The sequence below is a fragment of the Molothrus aeneus genome, chromosome 11 (assembly GCF_037042795.1).
Source record: "Molothrus aeneus isolate 106 chromosome 11, BPBGC_Maene_1.0, whole genome shotgun sequence".
Lineage (NCBI taxonomy): Eukaryota > Metazoa > Chordata > Aves > Passeriformes > Icteridae > Molothrus > Molothrus aeneus.
The window spans coordinates 13,060,802-13,073,797 of NC_089656.1; the positions used below are offsets into that span (position 1 = coordinate 13,060,802).

At 47.4% G+C, this 12,996-nt stretch overlaps 1 protein-coding gene across 2 annotated transcripts in view; it reads left to right on the forward strand.

Annotated features, from left to right (window-relative positions):
• Window positions 1-12,996, forward strand: part of GNAO1 (G protein subunit alpha o1) — a 141,350-nt gene that overhangs the window by 88,943 nt on the left and 39,411 nt on the right. For both annotated transcript variants that reach the window (XM_066557214.1, XM_066557212.1), the window contains exon 4: window positions 4,755-4,915. In XM_066557214.1, coding sequence (XP_066413311.1) covers window positions 4,755-4,915 — 161 coding nt within the window. The remainder of the gene's footprint in view (window positions 1-4,754; window positions 4,916-12,996) is intronic.

A 12,996-nucleotide genomic window follows, 5' to 3' on the forward strand; every position in this document is an offset into this window, starting at 1 on the left:
TTTGTGAGACACGTTCTGCCGTGAAGTTACAGGACATCATTTTTCACTGGAGCAGCAGAGGCACACACTGCTGTGACCTGAGATCAGGATCTGGTCCCCCACAAGGGTTCCCTTCCAGGGATGTCCTTTTTGGATGCTGGATGGTGTCTAGACATCAGTTTGATTATCCCCAGGTTCATGACTCATGATGGCCACCATTATTCCCACGAGATTGCTTGCTGATGACTGGCACTGTGCTGATTTGCCTCGTACCACCAGCCAAACTGAAGTGCTTATAGTGCTCATCTTTTCCCCCACTGCATGGATTTTCTGAAATGTCTGAGAAGCAGCTCCTGGTACAACCACCCACCAGATGAAATTGCCCCAGGGTTAACCTTTGAGACAGGCTAAGTGACAAGTATCATTAATCAGAGCAAATAATAGCAAAAAAAAAATTATATTTACTGGGATTTAGTTCACCAAAAGGAAAGGACAGTGCAGTGTGGCACACCAGCTCATACCTCTGTTGGCTATAACACAGCACAGCTCTGTAAGGTTTAGCAGATTTGTACCACACAGCTTCACACAAGGTTTTGCCTCTCCCCCTTAAAATTCTCCTTCCAGAAAACTATTCCTTTTGGAAAAAAAAATTAAAGTAAAAAGTCTCCTAGTCTGTGTCCAGGCAACTTCAAAGGATCAGAGCTAGGATTTGCCCTGGGATAGTCAGAGATGGGTACCTGGGTCCTACTCCAGTCTGACTCTAGAACAGCCAGGGCAGCAGCAGCTTTGCTGGTACCTTTGTAGTGCAGCTCTGCTGGTATCTCTGTGAGCACCTGTCATGGGTGGTGGTGAGAAACAAGTAATTAGGGGTGGTCTATATCAGGGTGATGGAAAATAACCTGCTTGCAGAGACAAACACAACTGCCAGTAGTGTCAGACTGCAGGGAGGGGCCCCTCTCCCTTCCAGCCAGGTAACACATTAATTGGGCTGTGTGCCTGTTGCAAGTGAAGTCACAGTTTGTATGCTGAGCACAGGCTGTGAGCTTGGTGACAGTGACAGATGGGAGACAATTAAATAACTGCAGTTATATCCAGGTTAGGGAGAGAGCAGATCCCCTTTTGAACTGGATTTGTGGTGCACAGGTATGCCCACAACCTGGGGTTAGCAATGACACGTGCCAACTGCCCACTGTGTTTACAAGCTTCTTGTTCACACCTGCCTGTGGATTTCAGACCCTGCCCTGGCCTTACAGAACCCTCTCCATTCCCCAACCAGAATGGAGGTCTGCTCTTTAGTAAAGCCTTGTTTGGTCTCTTGGCTTGATGTCTAAAGGCTGGATGTCTAATTTCACCTTAGCACAGTCTCTAAGCTCAGCTGTCTCCCCGAGCCATGCCCAGCCAGCTTTAATTCTCCTGTAGGTAGATAGAATCAGCATTCAGGAATGACACAAAGTGTCAAACCCCACTCACCATAATGAGCTTCCCAAGGCATTCAGCTCAGGTGTTAGGGTTTCACCTGCTATGGGAAGTGCAAGGCACTGGAGAGTGGCAGCAGGAGGTGTCAGAATGCTGCAGAGACAGGCTGGGATGCTCGTGCTGGGTAAGAACCAGCACAAAGGAGACCAGCCTGACCTCTCACCCTCCTCCCAGATGTTTTGTTCCAAGACAGAAGACAGAGCAGCTGGGAATGGCAGAGGCAGCAGTGGTGGAATGAGCCCTGCACCATTTTGTAGCTCCTTCCAGCAATGCCAGGGACCAAGCACTGCCTATTTTTAGCTGCCGAGGTAGCTGAAATACCACCGAGATGTTCATTAACAGCAGCCCTGTCGGGTGGGAACTGCAAGGCAGGGGAATGGGGGGCTGGTTTGCCTGTTTTGTTTTGCTTTATTTAATTGCTGGCTGCAGTACAGAGGCAGAGCATGGCAGGAGGCTCAGCTCTTCTCACCTCGGGAAAAGCAGGAGCAGCACACCCAGGGGAGGCAGGCATGGAAAAGTCAATCAGGCAGTATTTAAAAATCTACCTGCTGGGCCCAGGGGAAGTTGGAGATTTTAATGTCATTCCCAGCTTGAGACACAGCCTGGAGAGTGAGAAAAGAAAGGGGTATCTTCTCTTCTTGGATCCTTAATTGCTCGTTAAATCATCTAACAAATGCCTGAACTCCTGGATGGCCACATGCTCCTTAAGAGAGGGACTTCAGCCTTGGCAGGGGGAAGGGGTATTTTTAAAAGTACTCATTGCACCTGCTTTTTCTGGATCTGTGAAACCAAGAGTTCAGTGGTTCACTCTGTAAAATAAAACTAAGTCTGGAATATTGTTACTACTGTTCAGCAGAAGCAATAAACTTTCCTTTGAGATCTTCCCCTGTTTCAGCCTGCTGACTCTGTCTGCCCTGCAGGCAGGTGTCCATGCTGTGGGAGGAGAGCCTCTCCTGTCCCCAAAAGGGACCTCCAGTAACTGCAGAGGAGCATGTACCAAAATAATCCCCTGCCCTACGTGCTCAGCCCCACTTCTGGCCCGACAGACTCACAGAAAACCACAGCCAGAATTGTCTGTGCCTGGTCACTCCCATTCTGCCTTGTCATTGTTGTTCATCTCTGTCTTCTGCTCAAAACCCCCCTGTGCTGGGTCTTACAGGGAGCTACCACAAGTCTCAGTAGTTGAAAAGGTGATGCAGCTATTTCCCAGCACAGAAAATATGATGTCTGTGCCATTGCCTCTGATGTTTTGCAAAAAAGCAGCCTGCAGTTAAATCCACAAAACTCAGAAGAAGCCCAGACCATGCAAGTGACAGCTGGAGAGCTTCAAATGTGCTTTGCCATGCAGACAGATGGACAGATCTGTGACTTATACCTGTAACCCCCTCCAGCAGTCAAGATAACACACAAAGGCATCTTTCTACCTGACTGGAAGCATGGATGCTTTTCCTGCATCACCCATACACAAATACTGGGGCCAAGGCAGACTGCAGCCATTAGCAGGTTTTAGGTCATTTAGAGTCTGTGAAAAGAGCAGAACTGCTGCTCCAGCAGGGCAGGCAAACCATACAGATGATTTATGAATATTCACTCAGCTCACAAAGCACTCCAGGGCAGAAAACAAGCTTTTGAAATTAACTGAACTCTTCAAGGTTCTTCGTTTGTCTTGGCTTTGAGGTGTGAGTCACCAATATTTTTTCTCCAAAATGAGCAGAGTCTGTACAGAGGGCTGGGAGGATTCCTGGGCACTAAAATGTGATTTTAAGTGCCCTGTGAGAAAGATTTTATGTTCATAAAGCCTTCAAAGCATAGAGTCCACCCCATTAAGTTTTATGGGATACAATCCTGAGACATACAGTACTGAGACTTCTTCAGCCCATAAAGGCTGCATGTTCAGGGCACCTGAGGCTCTTTCACTGAGCACTAAAATCTCCAGCAGCTTCAGTCTCCAGTGCTTTCGGTTTGGTGCCCTGCAATTTTTCCACAGTTTCAGTGTTCAACAGAGAGGTTACAGATTCTGATCCTGACCATGCAGACCCTGCCATACACTTGTCATTCCCATCCATACAATAAGGTTATTGTGGTGCTCCTCACTTCTAATTGTCCCCAGCAAAGCATGAGCAGAGCCTGCACTCCCTTCTCGAGATTTGTGTTTCTGGTCTGCACTTGCTGGCTTAGATCAAACACCCTGGAAGGCAAAGATTTCCACCTGCATTTGGCCAAGAATGGGTTCAGTCTAGCACACAAGAGACAAAAGAGTAAAACAAGAAATCTTCACAAGTTTGCTGCACACACACAAGGAACAAGAGCTCCTCTTTTCCAATTAATTATAGCAATAATAACTGGGTTTGTTTCAGCTAGTAGAAATATGAGATTTTCAAAGCAATGAAAGAAAATCTCTGCAGATTAGTCAACATCCCAAGGGTTTCAGGAGTCTGTGGGTGCTGTGGGAGTTTACTTCTTGCAGAGCAAGCAGAGGGGGTCATCAATTTTGGTGTCCTTCTACACAAACGAGTGAGGCATAAGCCACTGTAGACTATTACAGGAAGGCTGAATTCAGCTATTCCAAGGCTGTCTAGACATTCCCATCCTAAATCTGAGACATCTTCCAGACCCAAGTTGTGTCAGAGCACTATCCTCCAGAAAACGTTGCTGTCCCAGTGAATCTCATTTTTTCTCACCAAAAAAGATTCCATCTGAAAATGGCCAGCTGGCCCTGCCCCCACTGCCATGCTCTGTAGCCGTGGGAGATTCCTCTCCTTCTGAGTCACAGAGCACCACAGCCAGACAAGGTGGTCTGCATTAACATGAATTAGCCCTCCTAGCAGGGGCTCATAGCAAAAAACAAGAATTTAGGAAAAGCAGTAAAGCAGCATCTGGAAAAAATTGTTTCTGGAGTCTTTCTGCAGTTCTTTCTGATACAAAGCCCCCACTTCAGCAAGTTTCCACTTCCAGTTAAAGCAAGGCATTGCTGCTAACAATTTTAAATACCCTTGTACATGTATGAATTCCTATCTGTTCCCATGAAATTCCACACGTGCAGTGCAGACTGCTTTGTCTGGTGAATAGAAATATTTGTTGATATGAGGCAGATTGCACAAGCAATCTTTTTCCTTGTGATTTCCTTCCTCCATCCTCCTCTTGCCCTTTCAGGTGGATCACACAGTGTGGATGTTAAAGCCCCATCTTGAGAAACACGGCCTCTTTACTCCTGATGGTTTGGTGAACTGTTTGTGAAATCTCTGGCTCCAAATTCTGCCTGAAGCATCCATGTGAGCTCTTGTTGCTTTCCTCTGCAGGCTGATGCCAAGATGGTCTGCGATGTCGTAAGTCGGATGGAGGACACAGAGCCCTTCTCTCCAGAGCTGCTGTCAGCTATGATGAGGCTCTGGGCAGACTCTGGGATCCAGGAATGCTTCAACCGGTCCCGGGAATATCAGCTTAACGACTCAGCCCAATAGTGAGTATCCCTTCCATGGCCTTGCATGTTAAAAAGCTGCATTTGGATTTGGTAAAGTTTTAACTGAAGTGAATGATCTCATAGCAGTGGAGCTAAACGTGTCTCTGCTTACAGTGTGGATGTGTGTTGTGTCACAGGCCACTTCAAAGCACAAAGGATCAGGCAGGACATTCATGTCCTCTGTTGGCCAGGCTGGGGTCAGGTCTGTGACCCCAAGGCCAGGTTCCCAAACAGCTCCCAAATGTCTCAAGGTAGGTTCTTGCAAACATGGATCTAGTGAATTTAGGCAGATCAACCTGCAGGCACAGCAGATGGCTTCTTTGTCTGACTGAGAACAGAAGGATGTGATCACCTGCTTTGTACAGCAGTACAGCTCTTGGGTTTGCTTTTCTTTGTTTGCTTTTCTTTCCCACTGTACTTTCTGTAGTTGTACAGTGTACTGATAGGTCAGCTGGATTACAACCAAGGCTAAGGGACACCTTTACTTTTCCAGGGGTATTGAGTTACTCTTGTAATACAGTCAGTGGCTTCTCGACCATTAGGGACCACATCCAGATGTCATTTAGTGGGAATTGTCTGAATCCATGGCTTTGGCTCATACTGTCATGAGGACAGGACATCCACCCATAAATGGGGCTCTGAAGAGATGTTCAGTGTCTCCCCAGTTTCAGTTCAGACCTGCTTGTAATGATAATTGATCCAATACACTTGCTTCCACCTAGGCCAAGAGACCAAAGGCTTTCATCCCATAATTTCAACCATAGCATCTGTTGCAGTCAGGCAAAATGCCCCTGGCCCTGGACTGTGTCTTGGGCAAGAGTCAGCCAAAAGTGGTAAAGTATAAACATAAGGACCAGGCAGGCAGAGAGAATTCATTTCCCCAGATGCACCCTTGGACATTTTGGTAACCAGGGAAACAGAAACTTCCCAATGGTGTCAGGCAATGCTATGTCCATGCTTTTGGCTGTCACAATATCCCACATCAACAAGTTCAGCAGCTGTTTCCTGCACTTCTGGAGTTGTTATTGTGTTTGGATTGTGTTTGGATTGTTTGGCATCTCAGCTTGGGGTGTTCCTGGATATCAAACACACAGTGCAGGCACTGCTGTGGCTGCTGGTTTTGTTCTGTGTGGTGGGGCTGGTGCTCCCAGCTGCACCAGCTGCTGCCACCCAAGCTGGCAGGGCAGCTGGGGAGAGCAGCTCTTGAGGTGCTGCAGCAGAAGGCAAGTGATGAAACATCATTTGGCATTGATGGAAAACTGGATGGGAAGCCTGCAGATGTGTGGTGGTGACACAGCATCCCACCCAACCATGATCACACCTCAGAGATGATCCTGGAATTCTGCTGCCTTTTAATCAGTACTAGGTGGATGATGGTTTTAATCTGTATTTCATTGCCTCTAGTAGAAAAATAAGCTTTGTCTTGCCAGCAGCTTTTTCTCTTTTTTCTTCTTTTTTTCACAAAATAAGGGTATGATGGCATAAACATACCTTTAGAGATATAAATTATCTAAAATGCCAGTCCTAATTGCATTACACCTTTGTGAAAAAACCTTCAATTGTTTTAGAGCCAATTACCTCGAGGAAAGTATTTTGATTTTCCTTCCATGCAAGATAGCAGTTGAAAATAATAAGCAGAGCCCTCCCAATATGACCAGCTGCTGTGCAATTCATCAGCAAGAGCTCTGAAACCACAATCAGTTTCTAGACATCAACTGAAGAGCCTCTGTGCTGTAGTATTCACAGCAATTGCAATCTAGGGGTTGCAGCCCAGCCAAATGAATTCTGGTGTCTCTGACAAGATCTCCTGCATCCAGATGAGGATGGGTGGCCCTCTGTGCCAGGGCAGTGCTGTGATGCCTCTCTCTTAGCTGCACTGTGAGCTGTGTTGTGGCTGGACACCTCTCTCTGGGCCAGGTTGGATGGGGAAGCTGGAGATAACAAAGTCCTTCTCATTTACAGCCCTGCTGCTGCTCAGGAGCCTCTGGTGGTTGCACCACTGGGAACAAAGATGTTGTCACATGGCAGGGCACAAAACACATCCTTCTGCACCTCTAGGCCTTGGTGCCATCACAGGACATGGTGGTGCAAGTGAGAGCTCAGATGGCACTTATTCACGCCCAGTGGACTCCCAGTGAAAAAAAACCATATATTTTATTTAATTCTTCAATGCTTTGGGGTTGTTTACTTCTGCATGAGTGGAAGATTTGAGATAGTTTTATATTTTTTTCCCACCCTGGAAAAAGGCTTGTCTTTATATCACTTTATTGACAGTGATAATTTAAATCACTAACAACTACAAAATGTCTTTTCATTAGGTGTGAGAAAAATAAATTCCAGACAAGAACTGAATTCTAAGTTCCCCCAAGTCTGAAAAACAGTGACAGGCAGTGAGCTGCACTAGCATTTCATTTCAGGCTTCTCTTGGTGTTAAGCCTTAGGGACTGGCATTTTCCTGGCAGGAGGGAAGTTTCCTGCAGGAGTTGGAGATTGTGCTCCATAGCTGCTCAGCACGTGCCACAAGGCCTGAAGGCACCAGTGGCCAGGTCGTGTTGTGGCCAGCACAGGTGAGACCTTCAGGAGTGCTCTGGGCACTTCCCTTCACTCCAGGAACCACCCACCAAATGCCCTGAATGCTTTCAGAGCCTCCCCCTGCTGCTTGGCTATTTCTAAGGAGCCACCACCTGGGCTTCTCTGAGTCAGTGCTGCTGTTGTCTTTAATTGTTCTTCCAGTGCTTTACCTTGAGTTTTTTTAAATGGCTGGGACAACAGGCCTTCTGTTGCAGCCCCTGGGAGACCAAGTCACAGGCTAATCAACAGCCTGCAAGGGTCAGCAGCATGGCTCTTACGAGTCTGTCATCAATTTGACTGAAAATAAGTTTAATCTTTTGTGTTAGACAAAACAAGAAGTGAGTGTTAGCTCCCTCCTGGAGCCAGATGGGCCAGAGCACGTTGCTTTCTAGCCTCTGATACATGCAGACAAATATGGATTTCCTGCAAAGCTTTGTTTCTTTTGGGACCTAAAGTCAGCCAGTCCTTAGCAAGGATTTCGTAGTTGCTGCAAAGGAGCAGTAGAAAACAGCACTTTTACAAAGGAGGAAGAGGGAAGGTTCTGTAATGGACCCCCTGTGTCTTGGACTGCAAAAAGCAAAACCATAAGGAAGGCAAGACAAGGGAAGAGAGTAAGATGTAGCAATTGGTTTCATCTTTTTTTGTTACTGCATTTTTTTGTAGTTCCCTAAGGCAAATTTACGGGTGGGTTGCGTTCCACATTCCTAATATCTTGATTATGTTTTTATTCCCACTTAGGCTCCTCTTCCTTTCTTGTCTCTATGCCTAGGAGCTAAATCTACCTCTGATCATCAAAGAGTCTGGGCAATGCTGATGTCTTTTTCTTCTCCAGCCAGTTTCTGTCTGTGGAAGCACATCTGTGACCCACATTTTGCTTTTAAAATCAGCAAAACAGAGGTTTCCAGCTGGTTTCCTTAATCTCCTACTTTTGTTCAGATTTTAAAATTGTCTTGTGTTTCCTAGCCTCGAGTTCCTAACTAGGCTGGTCAGTGGAGTGCAGCACATAGGGCAAGTCTGATCTTAAGCACCCAGGGATGGGGACTGGCTTTGAGCAGCCTCCAAACTTCAGGAGGGAAATGGAGCAGACAGAGCATCCACACGAGCACTAATTTTCCCTGTGCATCTCCAAACAGGAACAGGCCCTGCAAGATGTGTAGGCAGAGACAGTTTGCAAGTACACAGACACAAAAAAGCCAGAACCTATCTCAAGTTTTTCTCCTCCTGCTTCCAAGTACTTTGAAAGATCATTTGATAATGCCAGGGCTGTGAAACTACCGAGAAAATGTAAAATATTTTAGGCCTGCATTCAACCCATCCATCTTCACACATATCAGAGGTGTCAGGGCTAGGAAGTTTGTTGCCTTTGGCTCCCTCCATCAGGAGCCAAGGAAGAGAGAGATGCCTCTGAGGAGGGGTACAGACCTCAGTGCTCAGTGGAGAAAGAGAAATGCAATTGTGTTTGTTGCTCTAGCACAGCTAACCACAGCACTGACATCTCAAGTCTGTGCCAAATACCGGACAACACTTTGGTTATTTCAACTTCAAGAATTGGTCTGGCAGTGCCTTACAGAAAAACGGCACCAGACTCAGAATAAAATACTGCAGTGCCTTCCTTCTCACCCCATCTTGTGTGGGACTGTTTTCTGATCTATTTTCTTGCAAGAGAATTGTCTTTTCACAACGCTATCACCTTCCCTACTGATTCTTACTGCATCCCACGTGCCAACACACACTTTGCATCAAAAAAGCAGTTAAGAAAGTAGAGCCAGATGTTGTTGTGATGTGGTGAATGGCTTCCAGATTGAGCCCTGACAAGGCAGCATTGGAACAGACTGCCCAGAGAGGCTGTAAAATCTCCATCCTTGGAAGTGCTCAACACTGAGCCACCTGAGCTAATTTTCAAACTGAATTTAACTTTGAAGTTGGTCCTGCTTTGAAAAGGGGGATGGGCCAGATGAACTCCAGAGCTCCAACCCACACTGGCACTCTTGGGTTTGTTCTTTTTCCCTTCACTCTTTCTCTGATAACACTGGGTTTAAAAGAGAGAAAGGGTCTTGGAGGTTTGCTGCAGTTTCCTGTGTCTAGTCAAGCAGGACCATGCAGCTCTATGATAATGTCCACATCCCACAAGTCCCATGGTCTAAACATTTACCTTGCTGGCTTCACCAGCAAGGCAAACATTTAAACCAAGGGACTTGTGGGACTTGGTCATTATGCAGGACTGTCAGGACATGATCCATTTTAATGAGCTGCAATTGTTTCTGGCACGCCCAGACTGAAGAAAGAAAAATTATAGGTCATGGTTTTTCATTAATATTCCCATCAGGTGTGTAGATTCCATTTTCCCATCACAGCTTTTGCATTAGAATATGGTTTTCTGCATACCCATCTTACTCGTGCCTGTCACTTGCGCTCCCTTGCATTTAATTGGAGGCAGTAGCAGCATAAATGGAACAATCCAATTAATTGGGATGACTTGCATTGCACTGTTTATTGAACAATGCACCTTTGTGTCTTGGAGCCCAATAAAGCAGAAAGGAAAAATACATCACAAGTGTAGAGGTAGGTACATTTGTCTGAATTTATGGTTTAATTTACCCCAGTAAGTAAATATGCCCACCAGCGCTGAATAATCAAGTTCCCCTACAACAAGAAAAACAAAACAGTCCATAAAGGCCGGAGCTGGTTGACTGGAATCACCAACCTTGCTCCATTCCCACAAATGAGATGCAAATCTATTTCCAGGGAGGGGCAGCTCTGCAATGTCTGCAGGTGCTGGTGCTGGCTCTGGAGTGGGGTTGTTTCTTGGCAGTGCAAGGTGAGGGAGACATGAGCAATCTGAGCTTCAGCCTGTTATAGTCTTGCAGGGCTTGGGCTTGGGAGAGGTCTTAGGTTTCCTTATTATCCTCATAAATTAAGGAATTGCTGTTATTATATGGCTTCACCTAGGGCTGACTGTGAGGTGGGAGAAGAGCACAATAGGAAAGACATTGTTTCATTGTTTTTTAAATCAGCTGGATGTTTTCCAGCATCTCCCCCTAAGTCTTCATCCATCTGGAACACCCAATTTCGTTAAAATTGGATACAAACTCTCCAGGGGCTGCCTCTGTTGGCCCAAAGCAGAGTGGAGACCACATCAGATTATCTTGACAGTATGTGTTAAGTGACCTTTCTATCCCCCCAAACACTGACAGGAAAGCAGGAGGATTGAGCTTCTTTGGCAGAAAACTCCCAGGCAGAGAGGTCTGCAGGACTCTGCATAACACAGCCCCATCCTAAGATATTGGATCTCTTAATAGTGCCCATCCCACTTGGCCTCTCTCAGACCCCAGGGCAGAGCTCCCCAGACCCTCCCTCTTTTGGGGAACAGCTCTGAAGAGACACAGGAGGTACAGACTGCCCTGCAAGGAAGAGCAGAGAAGCTCCATAGGTGATTCATTCCTTGAGCACAAAGGCATAGCAGTACCTGCCACCTCCCTGCCATTTTTCATTCTGTGTTCCATCGTAACTGCGTTGTCTTTGGCCTCAGATTAGTAAAATCTTGACACCCTGAGTAAGTAAATTGGTATTTAATGAGACACAATTAAATGGGCTCATCAGATCAGGGCTGTCCCCATTTTGGCAAAGCTCACACCAAAAGGGTAGGAGCTGAGGTAGTTCACACTGCCTGGAGGAGGAGACACTGCAAGAGCTTGGAAATCATCTCTTTTCACATTTTGCTTAGTGGTGAGGAGCAGCCAGCACCATCTATAAACACAGCACAGGGCATCCCCCCAAGGAAACCTGCTGAACCACAGTCCTGAACCCCAGATAATCTGTTCTCATCTCCAACTGACAGACCCAACAGGAATTTCTTCCTGCCTTGTGAAGGGCTGTGGGTGACAGATTTGGCGCAGAAAGATTTGACTTTTTTTGGCTGAGTATTTGTGTATTTTTAGGCTGAAATGTCCTTATGAAACCAGCTGGAGCTGGCAGGCTGCCACCAAGGGTTGAGGTTGGGTTTTTTTTGTTCCGTTCAGTTTGTTTTTTCCCTGCTGCCCCTATTGCTGGCTGCATCCTCCCTCTCCCACCCTTCCTCAGGCAGCACTCACACCCTGCAGTGAGCCCCTCACTGTGTCTCCCACCTTTCACCCCAAGCTCCTCATCACACCAGGGCGTGGCAGTGCTGGGATGCGGCTTCACAGCCAGGCAGTCCAGACTCTGCTGGGAGCTCACAGCTCCTGCTCCTCCTCCCCTGCAAAGCCAAGGAATCCAAGCTTCCCTCTCCCTTTCTGCACCCTCAGGTTTGATGTACAGTGCACCTCCAGCTCCACCATCACACCCTGCCCTGCAAGACAAACAGCATCACTCACACAGGCTGAGGGCAGGAGATGGTGAGGGGTGCTGAGGGGTGCCCCAGAGAGGCTCTCAGGGTAACCATTGCTCCTAGAAGCTCCTTAGGGAATTGGATATCTTTAGTGAGGCATTTATCCCCCCGTGTGTGTGATTCCTGCTTTCTGCCAGCCAGTCAGCACCCAGCTCTGTGCACCAGGGGCTCTGAGCCCTGTCCCCCAGCATCGTCTGTGACCACGTGGGGACATGGGCTGCTCTCAGCCTCCTGACTCTGCAGTGTGTCTGCAGGAAAATCTGTCAGGAGCCCACCACGGCTCCTCACACGGCTGGCATCAGGGCTGGCACCATCTGTGAGGCTGGGAGGTGAGCCTGGCCCTGGCGTGTGCTTTCCCCATGTATTTGCTACCCATTTGAAATCCTTAAATGGCAAAGAATGGCAGGAATGCAGGGGTTTCTTTGGAGGCAGACTCCAGGATGGAGCAAGCTGTCTTCCACACAGGTCTGCAGGCACCATGGTGAGATGCTGCACAGCTGCCTGTGCCCCCCCTCCCCGAGTCCTATCCCAGAAATCATCCCAGTTTGTAAGGAAAAGTTGAAAAAGGAATTTGCTGCAGTCCAGGGTAGCAGCACATTGGGAACTCTGGGGCAGAACTGCCTGCACCAGCCATGGGGTGAACAGCCCAGGAGGAGCCACTCCAGCCTAGGACAGGCCCTGCTAAGCAGGACAGATCAGCTCTGTGTGCTCAGGATCCAGTTATCTTCCTTTCCTCGCCTTCACAGTTTTTGATTCTTCCATGGATCATCCCATTCTCCATCCTGTGCCCTGCTCAGGGCTCTGACACCACTGTGCCAGAGTGGTGCCATTCATCAGCCCCAGGGCGCAGGAGAGCTCCAAAGGCTTTTGAGTGACTGCCAGGGGTGTGCAACTGCTGCCACTCATCCCCCCAGTCCCTCCTGGGGACCAGACAGTGCACATACACACTCACTATTCCCACTAGAAGAATGCAGCATCCCCATCCTCAGGTTAGGAGTTTTATCCAAAATCCAACTTTAAGGTTAGGAGTTAAATCCAAAACCAATCACAAGCCTAGCTAAAACTCCTTGTTTTTCAGAATATATTAAGAGAACCATTGGAAAATTGCTTTTATCTGCTGCTTCCTAAACCCTCTGGCTTGTAC